The sequence below is a fragment of the Microcaecilia unicolor genome, chromosome 10 (genome assembly GCF_901765095.1).
Source record: "Microcaecilia unicolor chromosome 10, aMicUni1.1, whole genome shotgun sequence".
Classification (NCBI taxonomy): domain Eukaryota; kingdom Metazoa; phylum Chordata; class Amphibia; order Gymnophiona; family Siphonopidae; genus Microcaecilia; species Microcaecilia unicolor.
The window spans coordinates 149,067,017-149,086,641 of record NC_044040.1 but is presented as its reverse complement, the minus strand read 5'-3'; the positions used below and the strand labels follow the sequence as shown (position 1 = coordinate 149,086,641).

At 41.3% G+C, this 19,625-nt stretch overlaps 1 protein-coding gene across 1 annotated transcript in view; it reads right to left on the bottom strand.

The window, feature by feature from the left end:
- LOC115478342 (ephrin type-B receptor 1-like) overlaps positions 1-19,625 on the bottom strand; it is a 421,749-nt gene that overhangs the window by 38,293 nt on the left and 363,831 nt on the right. The window contains 1 exon segment of the mRNA XM_030215646.1: positions 10,311-10,526. Coding sequence (XP_030071506.1) covers positions 10,311-10,526 — 216 coding nt within the window.

The following is a 19,625-nucleotide window of genomic DNA, read 5'->3' as shown; positions in this document are numbered from 1 at the left end:
CCAGTGCAGGTGGTGGAGACTAGGACGCTATCTGAATTCAAGAAAGCATGGCATAAGCACAAAAGATCTATGAGGGAAAGGACTGTAGAGCTTAGCAGCTGGTATTAATGGGCAGAATGGCTAGGCCATATGGTCCTTATCTACCATCATTTTCTATGTTTTATGTTAATTCACCCCACTTATATCCACTCACACCTTTTTTGTGCTAATCCAGCAATTTCACATAAGACAAGAGTAAAAAAGGAGAGAAAGGATTTAAGGACAGAAACGTGTAATCAAACTCTGGAATCTGGGTTTTTAAAAGGTCTGGATAATTTCCGAAAAGAAAAGTTCATAAACCATTATTAAGATGGACTTGGGGAAAATCCACGGCTTATTTCTAGGATAAGCAGCATAAAATCTGTTTACTCTTTTGGGTTATTGCCAGGTATTTGTGACCTGAACTGGCCACTGTTAGAAACAGGATATTGGGCTTGGACCTTCGGTCTATCCCAGTATGGCAACGCTTATGTTCTTATGTTCAAAGCATTTCCCCCATAGATATAAAGGATCTGATTTACTAAGGCTTTCTCCCAATCAGAGTCTCTGGAAGAAACATTTAAAAGGTCAGGCCCAAATGGAAGATATTCTGCTATACATCTATCCTTAAGTCATTACAAACAAGTATTCTAGATGCTACTCTCAATGCAAGCATATATCATTTAAAACATGTGGATGAATATTGGCCAGAATTTTTTTTAAAGATGCAATCTATAAATATTAAATTAAAAAAGATACTAAGTGGTCTGTTTTGTATCTTGGAAACTGAATTAACAAACATCTGTTTATAATCACTCTAATCCTTCATGCCTGCCGTATAGGTGCATCCACAGTCGAATTGTGGCATTTGCCATCTATAGCTCTTCTCTGCATGGCTGCATCAGCCTGTCATGCCCCCATGGGACTGCATTATGCCCTTGACCACATGACTCTAAGAACTAGTTGCAGCATAGAAGGGGATCTAGCCAGTCAAATGCTGGTGAGGACAAAGATTTCAAATCTGCCCAAAGTCTTTGACTAGAGATGGGGAGAAAAGAAGAAGCAGAAAATATACTGTCACCTCTTGTGTTCAATACCTACCTCAAGCCACTAGCCAAGCTGATTTGGTCGATGGACACTCAGTTCTACATTTACGCGGGCGATATGCAGCTACTCATACCTGCCTTACCTACAGCCCTGAATAAACTGACTACCTGTTTAACAGCAATTCAAGAATGGGCTAGAAACAACCACCTTTAACTGAACCCAAGTAAAACTAAGCTCCTGTGGGCCCCTAACTCAAGTGGGAACATATTACACATCAAAACTCTTTGGAGAAATACAAACTCCCCCTTAAATCACAAGTCAGGAACCTTGGAATATAGATAGACTAAACACATATGCTGATCCCCCTCCCCCCAAAACCAAGCAACCTTCAAGGGCTTCTTCTATCATTTGCGACCACTACGCTGCCTCTCTACATACATTGAGAAGGCAAGTCATGCCATGATAATCTCAAGACTAAATTACAGTAATGCACTCTACACTGGTATGATTACAAAGAGTTTGAACCACTCCAATTAATTCAGAATGCAGTAGCAAGACTGATAGAAATTTGTAAGCGGCATGACCACATCACATCATTTCTGCAAAAACTTCACTGGCTACCAGTATAGTACCAGAGTATTTGAAGAACAGGATCTCCCTCTATACCTCTCCAAAATCACTAAGGTCCTCCCAAGTAGTATCCCTAACCGCACCCTCTCCAAAGGGCATCGTGCAATATGATACCCAGCAGCGAGACTTCTCTAGAGAAGCTCCCATGCTCTGGAATGCACTCCCTGAAAAGCCTCTCTTAACAAGACTAGTTCTACTTCAGGATGCAGGTGAAAGCTTGGTTCTTCAACTGGGCTTTTAATGGAGGAGGTAGCTAACTTGCTAGTCACACAAACATCCTAGATGCTACTCTCAATGCAAGCGTATAATACTGGCTGCACATACTGTAGTGGGACTTGCTTATCCACTCTTACCCTAGCTGAGATTATATTTATTTATTTGCTGCATTTGTATCCCACATTTTCCCACCTATTTGCAGGCTCAATGTGGCTTACATTATGCCACTATGGTGATCACCATTAACGGAATGATAATATAAAGGAGTGGTACAATCAAGATACATGAAATATCACTTAAATTAGATATGAAAGGTAAAAATCAATATAATTTTGTAACAGGTGCATAAAAATAGAATAGTACATATAAAACATTCAATTAATATAATTAAAGTAACCAGATTGGAGAAACCAGTGTTAGCATATTCATGCACCTTTCTGACTTCATGTGCAACTTTCTTTAAATTAGCCTTGTTACTCCATCTTATCTATATATTCCATCCTTGTTTATACCCTATACTGTCTATTAAAATGTTTTATAGTGTATTGTGTTGACATTGTAATGTAGCATACCATATACATTTATTTGAATATTTATTTGTCTATTGCCTATGTTTGACTTAATCTTGCTAATTTCTTAAAAAAGGCAGTAAATAAATATAAATAAATAAATACAGATCTATCATTCTGCCCAATTAGGTAAGCTGTACCCTTTCATGACTCCCACAGTGAGTATCCACCTAGGCTAGATAGTACGAAATGGCATAGGATGAAATTAGCTGTACTTACAAGGAGTTGCAATGCCTTTCCCTGCTGAACCCTGCATGTGGAGAATAAAAGCCCCACAAGGCAGAACACAGAACACTATTCTGGAAAAATCCTTACTAATAAGTGAACCCTCATTCTTCACATTCATCCGTTGCAGCTTTATTCAGTTATTTATTTCATCATACCATACTGTGGGTTACTATTAAACCCAAGTTCTGTGCTTTTTTTCTATCCTTTAAATCTTGAATCTGCAGTCTCGTCACCATATCCCAGGGGCACCATAATTTTGCATATCACGGTTAAATTCTGTGCATATTTAATTACTGCCAGTTTCTGTCACACGTTATTATATAAGTTCATGCATGTACATTAATGGGTACATTACTAGTGTAAACATATACAGTATACTTAAAAGTTATAGAGAGAACACTGATAATTCAAAGGTGAATATAAGGTCGCACTTTATTTATAATGCATTGTTCTAAAGGTAAAGCATCTCGGTAAACAGGTATGCAAAGATTTGATTTATTAAAATGTGGTTGATCAGTTTTCCTTAAAAGATATGTGGAGGGGCATAATCGAAAGGGACGCCCAAGTTTTGTTGAGGATGCCCTCGCAAAATGTCCCGATGGAGGGGCAGGGAAACCCGTATTATCAAAACAAGATGGACGTCCATCTTTCGTTTCAATAATACGGTCGGGGAAGCCCAAATCTTGAAATTTTGGTCATCCTTAGAGATGGTCGTCCCTAGACTTGGTCGTTTCTGATTTTCGGCGATACTGGAAACCAAGGACGCCCGACTCAGAAACGACCAAATGCAAGCCCTTTGGTTGTGAGAGGAGCCAGCATTTGTAGTGCACTGGTCCCCCTGACATGTCAGGACACCAACTGGGCACCCTAGGGGGCACTGCAGTTGACTTCATAAAATGGTCTCAGGAACACAGCTCTTTTACCTTGTGTGCTGAGACCCCAAACCCCCCCTAAAACCCATTACCCACAACTGTACACCACTACCAAAGCACTTATGGGTGAAGGGGGGCACCTAGAAGTGGGTACAGTGGGTATCTGGAGGGCTCGCTTTTTCCTCCACAAATGTAACAAGTAGGGAGGGGGATGGGCCTGGGTCCACCTGCCTGAAGTGCACTGCACCCACTAAAACTGCTCCAGGGACCTGCATACTGATGTCATGGACCTGAGTATGACATCTGAGGCTGGCATAGAGACTGGCAAAAAATATTTTAAAAAATATTTTTTGAGGGTGGGAGGGGGTTAGTGACCACTGGGGGAGTAAGGGGAGGTCATCCCCAATTCTCTCTGGTGGTCATGTGGTCATTTTGGCCACCTTTTTGTGCCTTGGTCGTAAGAAAAACAGGACCAGGTAAAGTCGTTCAAGTGCTTGTCAGGGACGCCTTTTTTTTCCATTATGGACGTCCATGTGTTAGGCACCTTCGCTACGCCTCTGATAGGCCCCCTTGAACTTTGGCTGTCCCTGCAACAGAAAGCAGTTGGGGACATCCAAAATCGGCTTTTGATTATACCAATTTGGACCACCCTGGGAGAAGGACGCCCATCTTCCGATTTGTGTCAAAAGACGGGCACGACTAGGTTGCAACCATCTCTGGGCGAGTTTTCTGCTCTCCAATTATCCCCAGTGATTTCTAGGTTACTGGGGCCACACTCCCAGTGGTTCCACAGTTCCCAGAAAGCACTCACAGACCCAACACACAAACCACCAGGATTCTTTATCAGTCCAGACAAACAGGATGAACAAACAATTATGTTTATTCTCTTCAAAATATTGAACAGTGGAACAAAATAGTGGAAATAGCAAACAATAACAGATAAGTGAAATATGGATCAATTATAACATTAACTAGACATTTGTATACTGTCTCAATAGTACCTGGTAAGATCAGGATATATAACTGTTCACAGAGCCTTAGCAAGAGATCTGTCTACTACTGGGTAATTTTTCAAACTCCAGGCCAATCAGAGCCCAGTCAACAAGTTTTAAAAGTATACTGCTGCTTGCTTTCTTTTTGTGTTAAAGAGAAAGAACATTCAGGGGGTCTTAGGCGCTTTGGAATTTTTAGCACGCACTAAAAATAGGCACGCGTTAAACACTAAAGACACCCATATGAATACATTGGCATCTTTAGCGTTTAGCGCACCTATTTTTAGCATGCACTAAAAACGCCAGCATGCCTTAGTAAAAGGCCCCCTTTGTTCCCTATAACAGCTTTACAGCAAAGAAACACCACCTGCTGGCCAAATAGGAGAAATACACTTCAGGACATAATTGAAACAGGAAAATAATACATTTTACAGGCTTAAAACGCACAGTTTCTTCACACAAAGCAATGTACATAAAAACGTAATAAAATCAAACAAAGAAGTGGAAAGGAACACTAATGTATTTAAGGAAAGAGGAAACAGACAGAGAGAGAAGAGGAAGAAAGGGACAAACGTGAAAGACACTGCAGTGTTAGTGGATCTTGGGGTTGTCCGCCAGGGTCTAGGTGAATGGAAAAGGCAGTTCCAAAAAGGTGGGTTTTCAGAAGGATTTTAAATTTGGAGTAGGAATGTTCCAGGTGAATAGGGGCAGGGAGGGAGTTCCAGAGGGATGGTGCGAGACAGAACGCCTGAGTCTGGGTGGACTCATTGCGAGCTTCTTTAAAAGAGGTGAGTCGTAACCGGTTATTGTTAAGAGGTCTGGAAGGGGGTGTAGGGAATGAGAAGGGAAGAAGAGGGAGTACCAGAATAGTGAACTTTGTGAGTGAGAATGAGGATTGAAGATTTTGCATTGTGCATTGTGTCAAAACATTCATACTTGTCATGATTATCCTTTTAATGTGCAGCTCTCTTACTGTAGCCCTCCTTTCTGGAATAATAAATATATTCTGTTGCTATACCTTAGTGTATTCATTAGTTCACTGGTTCAGGGGTTTTGGTGCAATATTAGAATACTAATTTCAGGGACGGCTCCACTCAGAAGTCTATACACAGCAGGGTGGGAGGATATCCATCTTTATATAGACCATATCCCTTGTTAGGACTAGAAATAGACTAAACCCAAAATAACAAACAAGGAAATAATCTAGGCCTTCTATAGAGAATTGTTTCTCTCATTCTGTGCCAAGGCAAGTCTTTAAAAAAAAGTTTCTACAATTCTTTATCATTTACTGATATGAAAACATCTGAAAAAAATAAATATTTCAACTTCACTTACATTTTCATTACAAATTAACACTTGGCTGTCCTTTTACTAGGCTGCACTATGACTAGAATGTGGGTTTCCCGCATGCTGAGGCCACTTTTAGCGCAGCTGTAAAATGGCTGCATTTTCTATTTCCACAATTAATGGCCACATGCTAATTTCCCAATTAGTGCATGCCCATTAGCATGGGAGCCCTTAATGAGATCTATTTTCTACGTGGTAAGGGCTCCTACACTAATTGGTTAGTGCACAACAATGTAACTGCGTTAACAGATTAGAACTGGGCATGCCTAAAGTATTTTTTGGTGCGTGGAAAGTGCACACAGATGCCAAAACTACTGCAGGCCACCTGAGCATGGCCCATGGTATTGATTTTTTTAACCTGTGGTAAGCATTCATTACTGCTTATTGCAGCTTAGTAAAAGGGCCCCCTGGTCTGTATGTGTTTTTTTCACATGAGAGTGAATGCTACCACCAGACATCCAAAGTCATTTATGTCTGAAGAAAACTTATAGTAATACAGAACAGGGTCTTCCATTTCAGCTTCATTGTGAATTGTATATGACCCTCCAAAAGTAACTTCCAGATCTGAATCTGCCACTTCTCTCCTAAAGGAAAACCTGAATCAGAAAACAACAAGGCAACCGATCCACCAAATCCAATGTGAAGAATAAAACAAGGAGGCAGACCTTGTGAGAAAAAGCTCAGACTTTCCCCCCCTGTTTACGCAGCAATGTCGACACAGCCTATTCAAAGTGAATGGGATGTTGGCATTAGCACATGGAAGCCACCAGCACGGCTTAGTAAACAGAGGTTTTTGTTAACTAAAAGCTGCCAGGAATTCAAAAATCTGTGCCTGACATGACAATGTTTCACCTGAGATACCAGCTGCATCAGGGGCAAGATTACTAGAAGGACAAACATTAAAACATTCAGATATTATTGCAAAAAAAATTCATGTAAACAAAGTTAAAATAGGAACTCCTTCATATAAGAGCTACATATAACAATAAATACACTTTAAAATTAAGTAAGATTACAAGTATTCAACATCTATATCAAAATTAAAACTCATTGTGAAGAAACAGTGTGTTTTAGTCCTGTAAAATGTATTGGATATTTTCCTGTCTTAAATATGTCTGAAGTGTATTTCTCCTGTTTGGCCAACAGACGGTGCATGTTTATGCTTAAAGCTGTTAGAGGATTGACTTCTCTTTCTTTTAGTTGGTACGCAGATAATAGGAAGTGCCTGTAGTGATGTAACCAGTTTTAATTTGAAACTTGACTGTTTTGGGCTCTGATTGACCTGGAATTTGAAATTACCCAGCAGATGTTGGCTGTTGCTTCAGTTTCAGCCTGGGAGAAGAGAGAGAGAGAGAGAGAGAGCTCTTTGCTGAAGCTCGGTAGACAGGTATATGTCCTGATCTCCCCAGGTACCTTCAAAGAAGTATGCAAATGTTTAGTTAGTTTTCTGATTCATCCATTTTTCAGTTACTTGTTACTGTTTGCTATTTGCACTTTTTTTTTGTCCACTGTTCCAAGTTCTGAGAATAAACACATTTGTTTGTTTGTTCTGCCTGTCTGGACTGATAAATAATCCTGGTGGTTTGTATGTTGGGTCTGTGAGTGCTTTCTGGGAACTGTGGGACCACTTGGAGTGTGGCTCCAGTAACCTAGAAATCACTGGGGATAACTGGAGAGTGGGAGACTTGCCCAGAGGCGGTTGTGACCCAGTCAGTGGGAGGAGGGTGCTAGTGTAGAGCACAAGTAGCAGGTTCAGGCGGACCTGAGCTGTGCTGGGGATAGACCCTCTAAGTGGCTGCGGGGTAACCCCAGGCAGGTGGCTAAGCGTTTTGTGACACAAACATACTTGAGGACAACTAAAATGTACACAAAACTGAAAATAGAAGTATTAAAACCACTAAAAGAAGGGGAGAGGCTTACCCAGCTGATGTAAAGCTACACACCTCACCTTGGCTGATCCAACACATAAAATGAAGCAAGAGCTATATTATAGAAATAAAAATGTCCACCATGTTGTTAAAGTGTGAGAGGAAATCCGCTGGCAAGCGGAGAACTCAAACGCCCCACGGTAAAGACAACAAAACACGAAAAGTGGGAGAGCGACCAAGGCTACCAGAAACTGGAAGATGTTCTTTGATTAAAAGTTTATTGAAAATTAGAAGACTCGACACAACATCGTGTTTCGGCCATCAGGCCTGCATCAGGAGTCTGCTGTGCAGGTATTGCAGAAGGAGATTTTGAAGATGTCACAACAGTCTCTTGCACAAAATATAAGTGGATAATGATGAGGATGGTTCTTCAATAATGGCGTGATAGTCTTAAAAGAGACTGTTTTAAAGATGATCGCGTGGTTTCGTCAAACCACTGCACGTGCTACTGGGTATCCAAAAAATGTGTGTGATGAAAAGGACTTAACTATAAATGAAAAAAGGCGCCAAGAACAAGATGCCGAAAATCGCAAGAGATGACGCTAAGAGATGTTGTTAAGTCAATCAGTAGTTAAAAAGAGAACGATTTCAACTTAAAACTGTGGTAAGTATGCATTTTGGATCTGTTTTTTTTTTTTTGTGATTTTAAACCCCTTGTTGACACTGTAATTTTATTACACCACAGACCTTTTTAAAGCAGTCAGTATCATTTTACATCATATTTATGCATACTTACCAGTTTTAAGTTGAAATCAATCTCTTTTAACTCAATTGCTTTTTAATAAACGTTTTTTATGAGTTTTTTTTGTTTCAGACATTAATTATGTATGCATTGTATCCTAGTGTCATGCATACATAATTAATGTTGTCATAGCAAATTTGTCTCAATATTTGTACAAACACATCCAGGAACAGGAGCATGTAAGTAGATTTGTTTGTTTGTTCCTTTTTTTTTAAATACCTTTTAGCTACTGATTGTTTTAACAACATGGTGGACATTTTTATTTCTATAATACAGTGCTTTATTCATTTTATCTATGGACCAGCCAAGGCAAGGTCTGTAGCTTTACATTAGCAGGGCAAGCCCCTCTTCATCTCTGTTTTAGTACTTTTAATACTTGTATTTTTAGTTTTGCGCACTTTTAAGTTGTCCTCATGTATGCATGAGTTTTAATTTTGATACAGATTTTGAATACGTGTAGTCTTATTTAATTTTAAAGTGTGTGTGTATATATATATATATATATAGTTCTTATATGAAGGAGTTCCTACATTAACATTATTTACATGTATTTATTTACAATAATATCTGAATGCTTTTATGTTTGTCCTTCTAGTAACCTTGCCCCTGACACAGCTGGTATCTCAGGCGAAACATGGCCATGTTGGGCACAGATGCTTGAATTCCTGGGAGCTTTTAATTAACAAATAGACTTTTTTTTTCTCACAAGGTCTACTTCCTTGTTTTATCTTCATAAAGGAGAACCTGTCAGAGTAAAAGAAGGTATGTTGCAGACCTGCACAAGGTAACTTGCAATAAGCCTTTGACTTGAAGCAATACAATAGTCCCTTGTCAAATAAATTAAATACATCCCCACTGGTGAACTGCCAAGTGTCTCTTTTTTTTTAGAAAGAGGGCACACATTTGATATACAACCTTTCTATGATACAACCAAAGTGGTTGACATATTATTTATAAGTACTTTCTCCCTCCCTTTTACATGCTATATACAGATACTTTCTCTCTCCCTAGTAGGCTCACAAACTAAGGGGTCCTTTCACAAAGCTGCGGTAAAATGTGGCCTGCGGTAGGGTGAGCGTGTCTTTTGGATGCATGCTGGGCCACTTTTTACTGTGGCTGGGAAAAAGGCAATTTTTAATTAGCTGGGAAATTGGCATGAGCAAAAATTAAAACTAGCGCACGCCTATTTACAACCTGAGCCTTAACCGCCAGCCACTGACAGCAGTAAGGGCTCATGTGATGCCCATGTGGTAACCATGCAGCATGCGCCAACATGGGTGCACTACCGATTACCGCTGGGAATGCCCCCTGTGGTAGAAAATAGAAAAATATTTCTTACCACGAGATTCGGCACATGTCAAACTCGGAATTACCGCCGGGCGCATGTGCTACCCCAGCGGTAGTGCCAATTTGGCACATGTTACCCGCACATTAGCCCTCCCGCGCCTTTGTAAAAGGACCCTTAAATGACTGTACCTTGGGCAATGAAGGGTTAAGTGACTTGCCCAGACTCACAAGGAGCCACAGTGGGAATTGAATCCAGTTTCACAGATTCTCAGCCCACTGCACTAACCATTAGGATCCTCCTTCACTTGTACATACACTCAGATGACTCCTTATTTCTCCTTCCTTAACTGTTACCTTCCAGGTGCTGTGGCCTTATTTGAGATACTTAACATTACTCAAGCAAAGTTTTGGGCCAATGTGTTTGTGATACTCACCAGTGAGCTGGTGTATGTTGGATCAGATGTATCATCCTGAAGGTAGCGTGAGAGGCCGAAGTCCGATACTTTGCACACTAGGTTACTGTTCACAAGGATGTTCCTAGCAGCGAGGTCTCGGTGAACATAATTCATCTCTGAGAGGTATTTCATTCCAGCTGCGATGCCCCTCAGCATGCCCACTAGCTGAATTACTGTAAACTGACCGTCATTTTGCTGCAAATCAAGGAAGAAACTCTAAGTGAAGGACCTTGTTATCTGTTTCCATACTATTTGGGCACTCTGATGCTTGGCATGAACCCTGGAAGTGATATACTAAAGAAGCAAAAAAGGAAAACCAAATACAGGAAGAGAGAGAGGTCAACAGCAAAAAGAAAAGGATGGTGGGGCATAAAAGTGCTCAACAGCATATAAAATACAATAAAATAGAAATACATTAAGGAGGAAGTATTACACAATCAGCCTTTAAAAAACCTGCCCATTGATTAATTTAAAAAGATATAGAAAAAAAACAGATAACAGAGTTTGGTATAAAAAGAGAACAAAGGATGGGAAGGAAATATAATGGGGAAAATTGAGAATGGCTAATATAAGAAAGATACAAGTGGCCTAAACCCTGCTTACAAACCCACTGCACTTCAACCTGAACTTTCTATGCAGTTATATCGCAGACAGTGAGACAGATAGTCTGCCTTGCTCCTCTCTCCTTCTGTGCTCTGTATTGTCCTATTCAAGTCCGCAGGTTTGAACAGATGACCTATGGTGTCCCATGTACAAAACAGACCAATTACTGATGCTACTTATTGCCTGGTTTTGGATATACAAGAAGCTTTTTGTCCTCTCTCTTCTTGATTCTTATGTAGGCACTTATATGCCACAAAGCTCTGAAACGTAATTTTCCCAATAAATTAGCTTAGCTGATGTGAACAAAACACAATCAGTGCTAGCACTATTCTAGGCTATCCGTGAGATGTGGAGGCCCTTAGAGGTCAGAATTAAGACATCTGAGTTGTAGCATCTTCAATTCCCTCTGTCTCCTGTGGACTTAAATTTTAATTTGTAATTCTTGTCCATTGAGTCTTTTACACATTTGCAACTGTATCTTAATCCCTTGCTCTTCAAGATCACTAAGATCATCTCAGGCTAATTTGCTTGCTGTTTCTGGTCCCTCTAAGCTTTGATTGGACATTACCTGTGCATCCACTTTTGTTTATTTGGCCCCTGTACTTTGGAATTCTTTACCATTTCATATTTGCATGGAGAGTTCCTATGTGACGTTTAAGAAAAGGTTTAAAACACGGTTATTTGGCCAATTGATTCTTGATTTTGGTCATTAACTATGAACAGTTGCAACATTCTTTTTCTGACTGCTCGTGCCATTGACAAGACCAGCTAGATTTTTGTGTGCTCCCAATATCTTAGTTTTAGGTAAGGACCCAGCAGAAAGAGTACTGTAGGCAGCAGGGCTCTCCCACGAGAAAACAGAAGGACAAGAGATGTAATGCGTACACTACTCTTTCTGCTGGTTTCTACCAACGTAGGGATACACAGTCCTCCGCTTCTGCGGTGTCCTGCCTTAATTTTAGGTAAACATTGTTGAGCCACTTCCCACATGCTAAAACCGAATGCTGCCAAACCAAAATTCAAAGGTTTGGAAAGTTTGATGAACAACAACCTAAGGCCCTGTTTACTAAGCCGAACTATAGGCAAACTAGCATTTTTAACACTTGCTAGCAGTAGAGACACCCATAGGAATATATGGGTGTCTGTAGCTCATGCTAATTTTTACAGTGAGCTAAAAATGCTAGTGCACCTCTTTGGGGTCCTTTTACTAAGCCGTGCTGAAAACTGCCCTGCGCTATTTTTAGAGCATGTGTTTCCCTCACACTGAGGCAACTTTTAGCACGGCAGTAACTAATTTATTTACTTTTTTCCAAATTTATATACCACTTTTTCACAAGAAAGCATACATGGTCATTAACGCAGGAGCCCTTACTGCCTTCTATTTACTAGAAAGTAAGGGCTTGTAATGGAAGATTTTAAAGATTGTTTTTCAACTCTGCCTTGACCGACAAGTGCACCCGTGATCTGTATTTTTTATTAAAAGTAATTCTGTTTGTGTGAAAGATAAGACACAGCTTTAATTAATTTGGTATGTGAAGGCAGAGGTGGAGCGTGTTTTGAGTTCAGACTGGCCACCTGGACTGAGTAACATGTGACCACATTCCCACAGTATGGCTTGTTTACCTAAACAGAGAAATTCTCAAGCATTCTGTAATTTTCCTTAGCTCTGAACATGAGTTCTAAGCCTAATAATAAAGGGGGGCCTCTTATAGTGAAACCAGAAGCTCATCTATGGCTGGATGCATGGCATCGGGGTGCCCAAAGGAGGCATCTGCTTATAGAATCGCCCCCTTAGAAACTATGCAGCATTCCTCTGATACTATGTTTTAATTCCTTGGTATTTTAATTCTTATATTCTTGTATTTCATCAAGTGTAATACAGTTGAATGTATTACTAAATCTCCTTCTATGACCTCCCCCTCAATCTTTCCCTTATCCTTCCCACTCTGAGTATTCCCTGTTACTTATTATTCAATGCCTTCTGGTCTTTCTCTTCTGGCTCCCTGTACTGCTGCCTCTCAATTTTCAATGCTTAACTTTTTCTGACACATGGACCGAGGCACGCAGTCCTCTTGTTCTCTCTTTTTCAACCACCTGAGCTAGGCAATCTCAACTTGAGAACAGTAATTTCAGCTTATTTTGCCTCACAGCTACAGTACATTTTCTTTGGCTCTGGGTGCCCTGACATAAATTGGCTCCATAAAACAAGCCAGTATTTTCCTGCCAGCCATGGTTTAATAGCACGGTGCCTCTTTGGCACCACAGTAGCAGATGCTTCTCCTGCTGAATCCAGGTACATAATGCATAGTATCTTCTTTGTAACACCATTCTTGAAGCATCTAGAGAGTTATAAAAATGTGTTGTTGCAGCAAGGGTAATTATAATGGTGGCTGAAGTGCCCTTCTGGAGATGAAAGTCACTTTGTGAAAATGAAACCTTTAGGTTCCATGTGTTTGTTCGGTCCTAACTTCTAAGCCATATTTTCTTGGATTATTGCACAAATAATATTCTAAACAGGGATGTGCATTTGTTTGAAATGACGTTTCCTAGGTCATTTCATCAAACAAAAAGATACAGTTAAAAGCAGTCCCTTGTAGGCAAGTACTAATTCACAAGCGACTCATGAGGGCTGCCTCTTGCATGATGGTTTCTTGGCAGACTATTCACGGAATGGTTTGGAATTACCCCTCCCCAGTCATTTAAAACAAAACAGGAAAAAAAACCCATTCTCATATCATTAGCATGCGACAGTTCATCATCAGTGAGACAGTTCATCACATGACAGTTCATCACTACAAATGTTTCAACATGCAACACTTCATCACATATACAAGTTAAATATATTCAAATTATATGCATGAAAAACTTGCAGCAAATGGGGGTGGGGGTACCAGCACACAATGGTGCCTGTTCTTCTGCACCTAAATATGAGTCTCAGGAAAGGGAGAATTATATTTAGGTGCAGAAGAACAGCATCATGCGACAGTTCATCACCAAGCCAGATAATCACACAACAATTCATCATCTACCACTTCATCACGTATTCAAGCTAAATGCATTCAAATTGTAAATGCTGAAAACTTGCAGCAAATGGGGAGGGGGGAAGCATCCCCGTAATTGCAGCTTCTTTGTGCACATGTCCAAAGGAAGGCGGAAGTATCAGCACACATCAGTGCCTGGTGTTTTGCACCTAAATATGAACCTCACTAAAATTTCTTGCACATAAAATTTTCGTGAGGCTCATTTTTAGGAGCAGAACAGCATTCTTTCCACCTAAAGTTAGATCCTCCTTCTAGAATTTACATCTAAGGGGATAATTTTGTAAAGGATTATTCATACTTAAATCTTGTTTTATGCACATAAAAGCCTCACAAAATTACCCAAGGTTTACATGAATAAATCTGAGCAGTGTGACAAGAAGGCACACATTTACATGAACTACCTGTAGTCATATTCATGGACAGTTTTATGTGCTCTAGCATACCAAGGGCAGAGCGGTGGGGGAGGCCCAACCCGGGTGCAGGCAGCAAGGGGGTGCGCTGAGCAGTCGCGAGGCTGTTAGCACTACAGGACCCCTGCCCCTTCTGGTGTCAACTTCCTGTTCAGGGACAGGGGACTGGCAGAGCTGATAGCCAAGTGACTGCTCAGTGCACCCCCTTGCTTGGAGGAAGGAGGGCAGGGGGATGCGCCTGGAGGAGGGGTGGAAACGAAGGTAGGTAACACCACTAGTTTTATGTGTAAGAAGTTTTAGTAAGGCTGACATTTAGGCACAAAAAAACAGGCACTGATGTCTGCTGGAACACCCTCCCGCTCCATTTGCCACAAGTTTTCTGCACATATAATCTGAATATATTTAGCTTGAATACATGAGAAGTGCTGAGTGATTAAATGTCCACAGTGATGAAGTGTCAGGTGATGAACTGGCTTGGTGTCACATAATGAAACGTCATCAAACCATCAATCATGTATTGAGATGAAGTGCTCGCTATTGAGGAACATTCTGTGCTATTAAGGTCAGACAGCTGCATGGCAATCAGTGATAGGCAGGCAGAAGGAATATTTTTGTAGTAAACTACAGGAAGACCTGTTCCTTGATCCAGAAAATGGTGCGGCAATGCAACTGTGATGGCGTGTATACCCCACACAGTAAGTACAGAAAAAATGAACAGGGAGAAAAAGTCAGCCTACATGAAAGTCTGTGATGCAAATCCCATAACAAAGGGCAGCAGAATAGAGTAATTCAGAACCCTCAAATTCTTCCTGCCATTCCCTTCTTCCTGGCAAACAACCATACAGAAGGAAATGGCAGAGCTCCACCCTAGTCGTAACACCTCCAGGAGCCTGGAGAGAAAAGGGTGACTTGAGGTAGGCTGGAGGTGGGAAACAAGGAGTATTTTGAAGGAGCTAAAGTTAGAAGCCTAGAAAGCAGGATAATTTTGGACCACACTACAGGCATGATAAAGAGAAAAGGGGCTGCAAGAAATGGTGGCACATTAGAGACAAGAGGTTCTGAGGTTATCTCGGCAAGTTGGAAAAAAAAAGGAAAGCTGTAATCAGCCAGTGTGTTTAGTGAGGTAAATGCTGGTCTTTTCTATGTTGCATGCAAGGTTGCCAGATGGGAAAAATTTTCCCAGCCCAAAATCAGCCCTAAACCCGCCCAAAAAACGCCCAAAGTCAAACCCCGCCTCTCACATCACCAACCCCGCCCCCACATCACCAACCCCGCCCCTCACGTCACCAGCCCCGCCTTCCACGTCATTAACCCCCTCCCCCTGACGTCACCCCTGGCGTCGTTAACCCTGCCCCTGAAGTCAACCACGCCCCTGAAAAGCTTCTATTGGACCAAATTAGACCAATAGAAGCCCCGGAAAAAAGCGCACAGCGGCCACAGGAAAAAAGCCCAAACCCGCACCCCCGCAGCTGCTGAAAATTTTCCGCAGCTGCTAGCAGAAAACCCGCCCAGTGTTGCGGGAAGACCGCAACCCTGGCGACAATGGTTGCATGTACACCTTAAAATGGGAATCAGGATCCACCCAGAAGTGGGGCTCCAATGAATAACAAGCCCCAGGCTAGAGGAATTCTGAAATCTGCCTCCTCCAAGGCAGCACAGGGGCTGCCAGACTGGAGGTGGGGCTTCTCTACAACACCCCTGTAGTTCTCATCTATATACCTCTCTGTCTGCCTCAGCTCCTCCAAGTCTGCTACTCTAACCTCAAAAGAACAGACCTGTTCTTTGAGACCTAGTAGCTGTTTGCATCAGGCACACACATATAACTGCTCACCAACTGGGAGATAATCATTCATGTGACACTCAATGCAACAGACTGGATAGCACCCCTCTCGCTGCTGGACTGCTGTCATTATCTTAGTATTTTTGAATTTTTCAATAATTTAAAACTTGCTAAGGTATTAAGGATATTAGTCTAATATATATTTTTAAAAAGTCATTAGCTTATATGGTATAATGTGTGATTTATTTAGTGTTTCTTTCTTAGAAAGTAATGAAATGTAATTAAAAATCTGTATGAGCACTCCTCCCTTGCTATCCTAATTAGAATAACTGACTATAAATGAAGAGTTGTGCAGGGGTGGGCAGGGGTTGGGGAGGGTGAGTAGGATTGAAGACTGAACTGGGCCCTGCTGTGCCTGCTAGAGGCTGTTAATGCTGTATTACAAAGTTCAAGTTTTAAAACTAGGGGGGGGGGGGGGGGGGAAGAGTATGGAGACCAGTTGATAAAGTTTGGGTTTTTTTTAAATATTTTTATTCTGTCTATTAATAACCCATAGTTAGGCTGTGGAACTCATTTACCAGAGGATATGGTAAAAGCAGTTAATGTAGCTCTGTTTAAAAATTCCTGGAAGTACAGTCCATAAACTGTTATTAAGATAGAACTGGAGAAGACCAATGCTTATCTCCAGGGGCAGGTTGCATGGAATATTTGGGGATTCTGCCAGATATTTGTAACCATACTTAGCCATTGTTAGCAGGATACTAGGTAAGAACATAGGAATAGACATACTGGGTCAGACCAATGGTCCATCTAGCCCAATATCCTGCTTCAATTAAAAGCCAATCCAGGTCACAAATACCTGGCAGAAATCTATATAGTAACACCATTCCATACTACCAATCCCAGGGCAAGCATTGGCTTCCCCCATGTTTATCTTAACAACAGACTATGGACTTTTCCTCCAGGAACTTGTTCAAACCTTTTTTAAACCCAGATACACTAACCACTGTTACCACATCCTCTGGGCAATGAGTTCCAGAGCTTAACTATTCTTTGAGTAAAAAAAATATATATTTCCTCCTATTTGTTTTAAATGTATTTCCATGCAATTTCATTGAGTGTCCCTTTGTCTTTGTACTTTTTGAATGTGTGAAAAATGGTTTCAACTCCACCCACTCCACACCACTCAGGATACTTGGTAGATTGACATTTGGTCTGATCCAGTATGGCAAATGTATTATATCTAACACATGGACCAACTGTAAAAAGGAATCTTTGTTCCAAGAATGGACTTAATTTATGCAAATGTCTTAAATGGAAAAAGGAGGACCATACCACTGCCACAGTCTGTGAAATCCACAATTGCCTCTAAACTCACTAATTCCAAACACAGCTGTACTGAGCATCTGGTTATCTCTGGGTCTTCTATCAAACTCAATTTGCTCCTTGAAATCCACATTCCTTTGTTTTTTCTGGATGTACTTTCAGACAATTTCAATGTAACCCATGTAGTCATGGATCTAGCTAAATGTTACAACATACCCTAGCCTATCTGGCAGCTATGTAGCCTGCATATGCACACTAGTAGAGCAGACTAGCCCAACCTACATAGTTATACTGTTGCATTGTGTTGTAACTAATGAGAGCACTGCTATATTGAGACTGCGGGTCAAGTTGATGACTCCATGTTAAGACGTTTTACCAAATTCTAAGGGAAAAAAGGTAGCAGGAGATGATTGATTTTTGATAGGCGACTGCCTATAGCAAACCCAGAGTCTAGATAACTCCTTTACATAAATAGTATTTATTTGTTTGGATCCAGGGCAGGGGGCTGGAATCTTCCAAGAGACTATAAGCAACTTCCACACTCTTTCTTTCATTTATTCCACTACCTCAATATGACAGGCAATACCTGAAGGCTATTGTTCGGAAACAACTGTTTACTGAAACAAGCTCCTTGGTAAACAATAACAATGTAACAGAAGCAGACACAGGCAAAGGCAACAAGAAGTTTCTACATTATTTATAGTGTTTATGACGCTTTATGCTCCTAACTCCATATTCTCTCTCTCTCTCTCTTACCTACTACAGTGTGTAGCAGGAGCTTTGATGTTAGCTGTGATAAGACTCAGAGGCTCTGAGACTTAGATGCAAGTTCATTCAATCAGGAGCAACTGAATCTAAGGAAGTACTATTTCACAGAAAGGGTGGTGGAGGCATGGAATGGCCTCCCGGTGGAGGTTGCGGAGTCGAGGACTGTTTCAGAATTTAAAAAAGCATGGGATATGCATGTGGGATCGCTTAAGAAAGGGGTTACAGAGGATGGGCAGACTGGATGGGTCATATGGCCTTTATCTGCCGTCATGTTTCTATGAATTGTATTGGATCCTCAGAAACCCCGGAGAGTTAAATGGTAACACTTGTTTCAGCCCAGATGGTATTCCTGGACTACTAGTAGACAGAGATAGCCCTAGAAGGGCATAATTGAACGCGAACGCCCATGTGTAAAAACGTCCATCTCCGGAGACGGCTCCGCGAAGAGGCGGAGCGAACCGTAAAATCGAAACGAGATGGCCGTCCATCTCTGGTTTCGATTATATGGTTCGGCCCGCTGAAATCCCATCATTTGTGTCGACTCTAGAGATAGACGACACAAATGGTGAGATCGCTGGACCTAGAGATGGCCGTCCGCGGTTTTCAGTGATAATCGAAACCGCTGCCGGTCATCTCAAAAACGGACCTAATCCAAGCCATTTGGTCGTGGGAGGGGCCAGCATTCGTAGTGCACTGGTCCCCCTGAGATGCCTCTATGCCAGCCTCAAATATCATACCTAGCTCCATGACAGCAGTATGCAGGTCCCCGGAGCAATTTTAGTTTAGTTGGTGCTGCGCGGGACCCATGCAGAGAGCAAAAATCGGAAGAAAAAAAAAACATGCAAGTGCAGTCAGGGACGTCCAAATTAAAACAATAATAATAGTTATACTTGAACCAGCCACATTCTGATTACAAGACCTGTGCTCTAACCACTGCACCACTTGCCTAAAGCTCCTTCCTTTTCCATTAAGTCCTTCCAAGTTTCTGTCAGCCAATCACAGCTCGTTTAGCTGACACCAATGTCAGGTAAATGAGCTGTGATTGGCTGACAGAAACTTGGAGGGACTTAATGGAAAGGGAAGGAACATCTAAGCAACTGAATAAGTGGTGCAGTGGTTAGAGCACAAGTCTTGTAATCAGAAGGTAGCAGGTTTGAATCCCCCTATTACTATTGTTTTAATTTGGACGTCCCTGACTGCACTTGCATGTTTTTTTTGGACGTCCCTGACTGCACTTGCATGTTTTTTTTTCTTCCGATTTTTGCTCTCTGCATGGGTCCCGCGCAGCACCAACTAAACTAAAATTGCTCGGGGAACCTGCATACTGCTGTCATGGAGATAGGTATGGTATTTGAGGCTGACATAG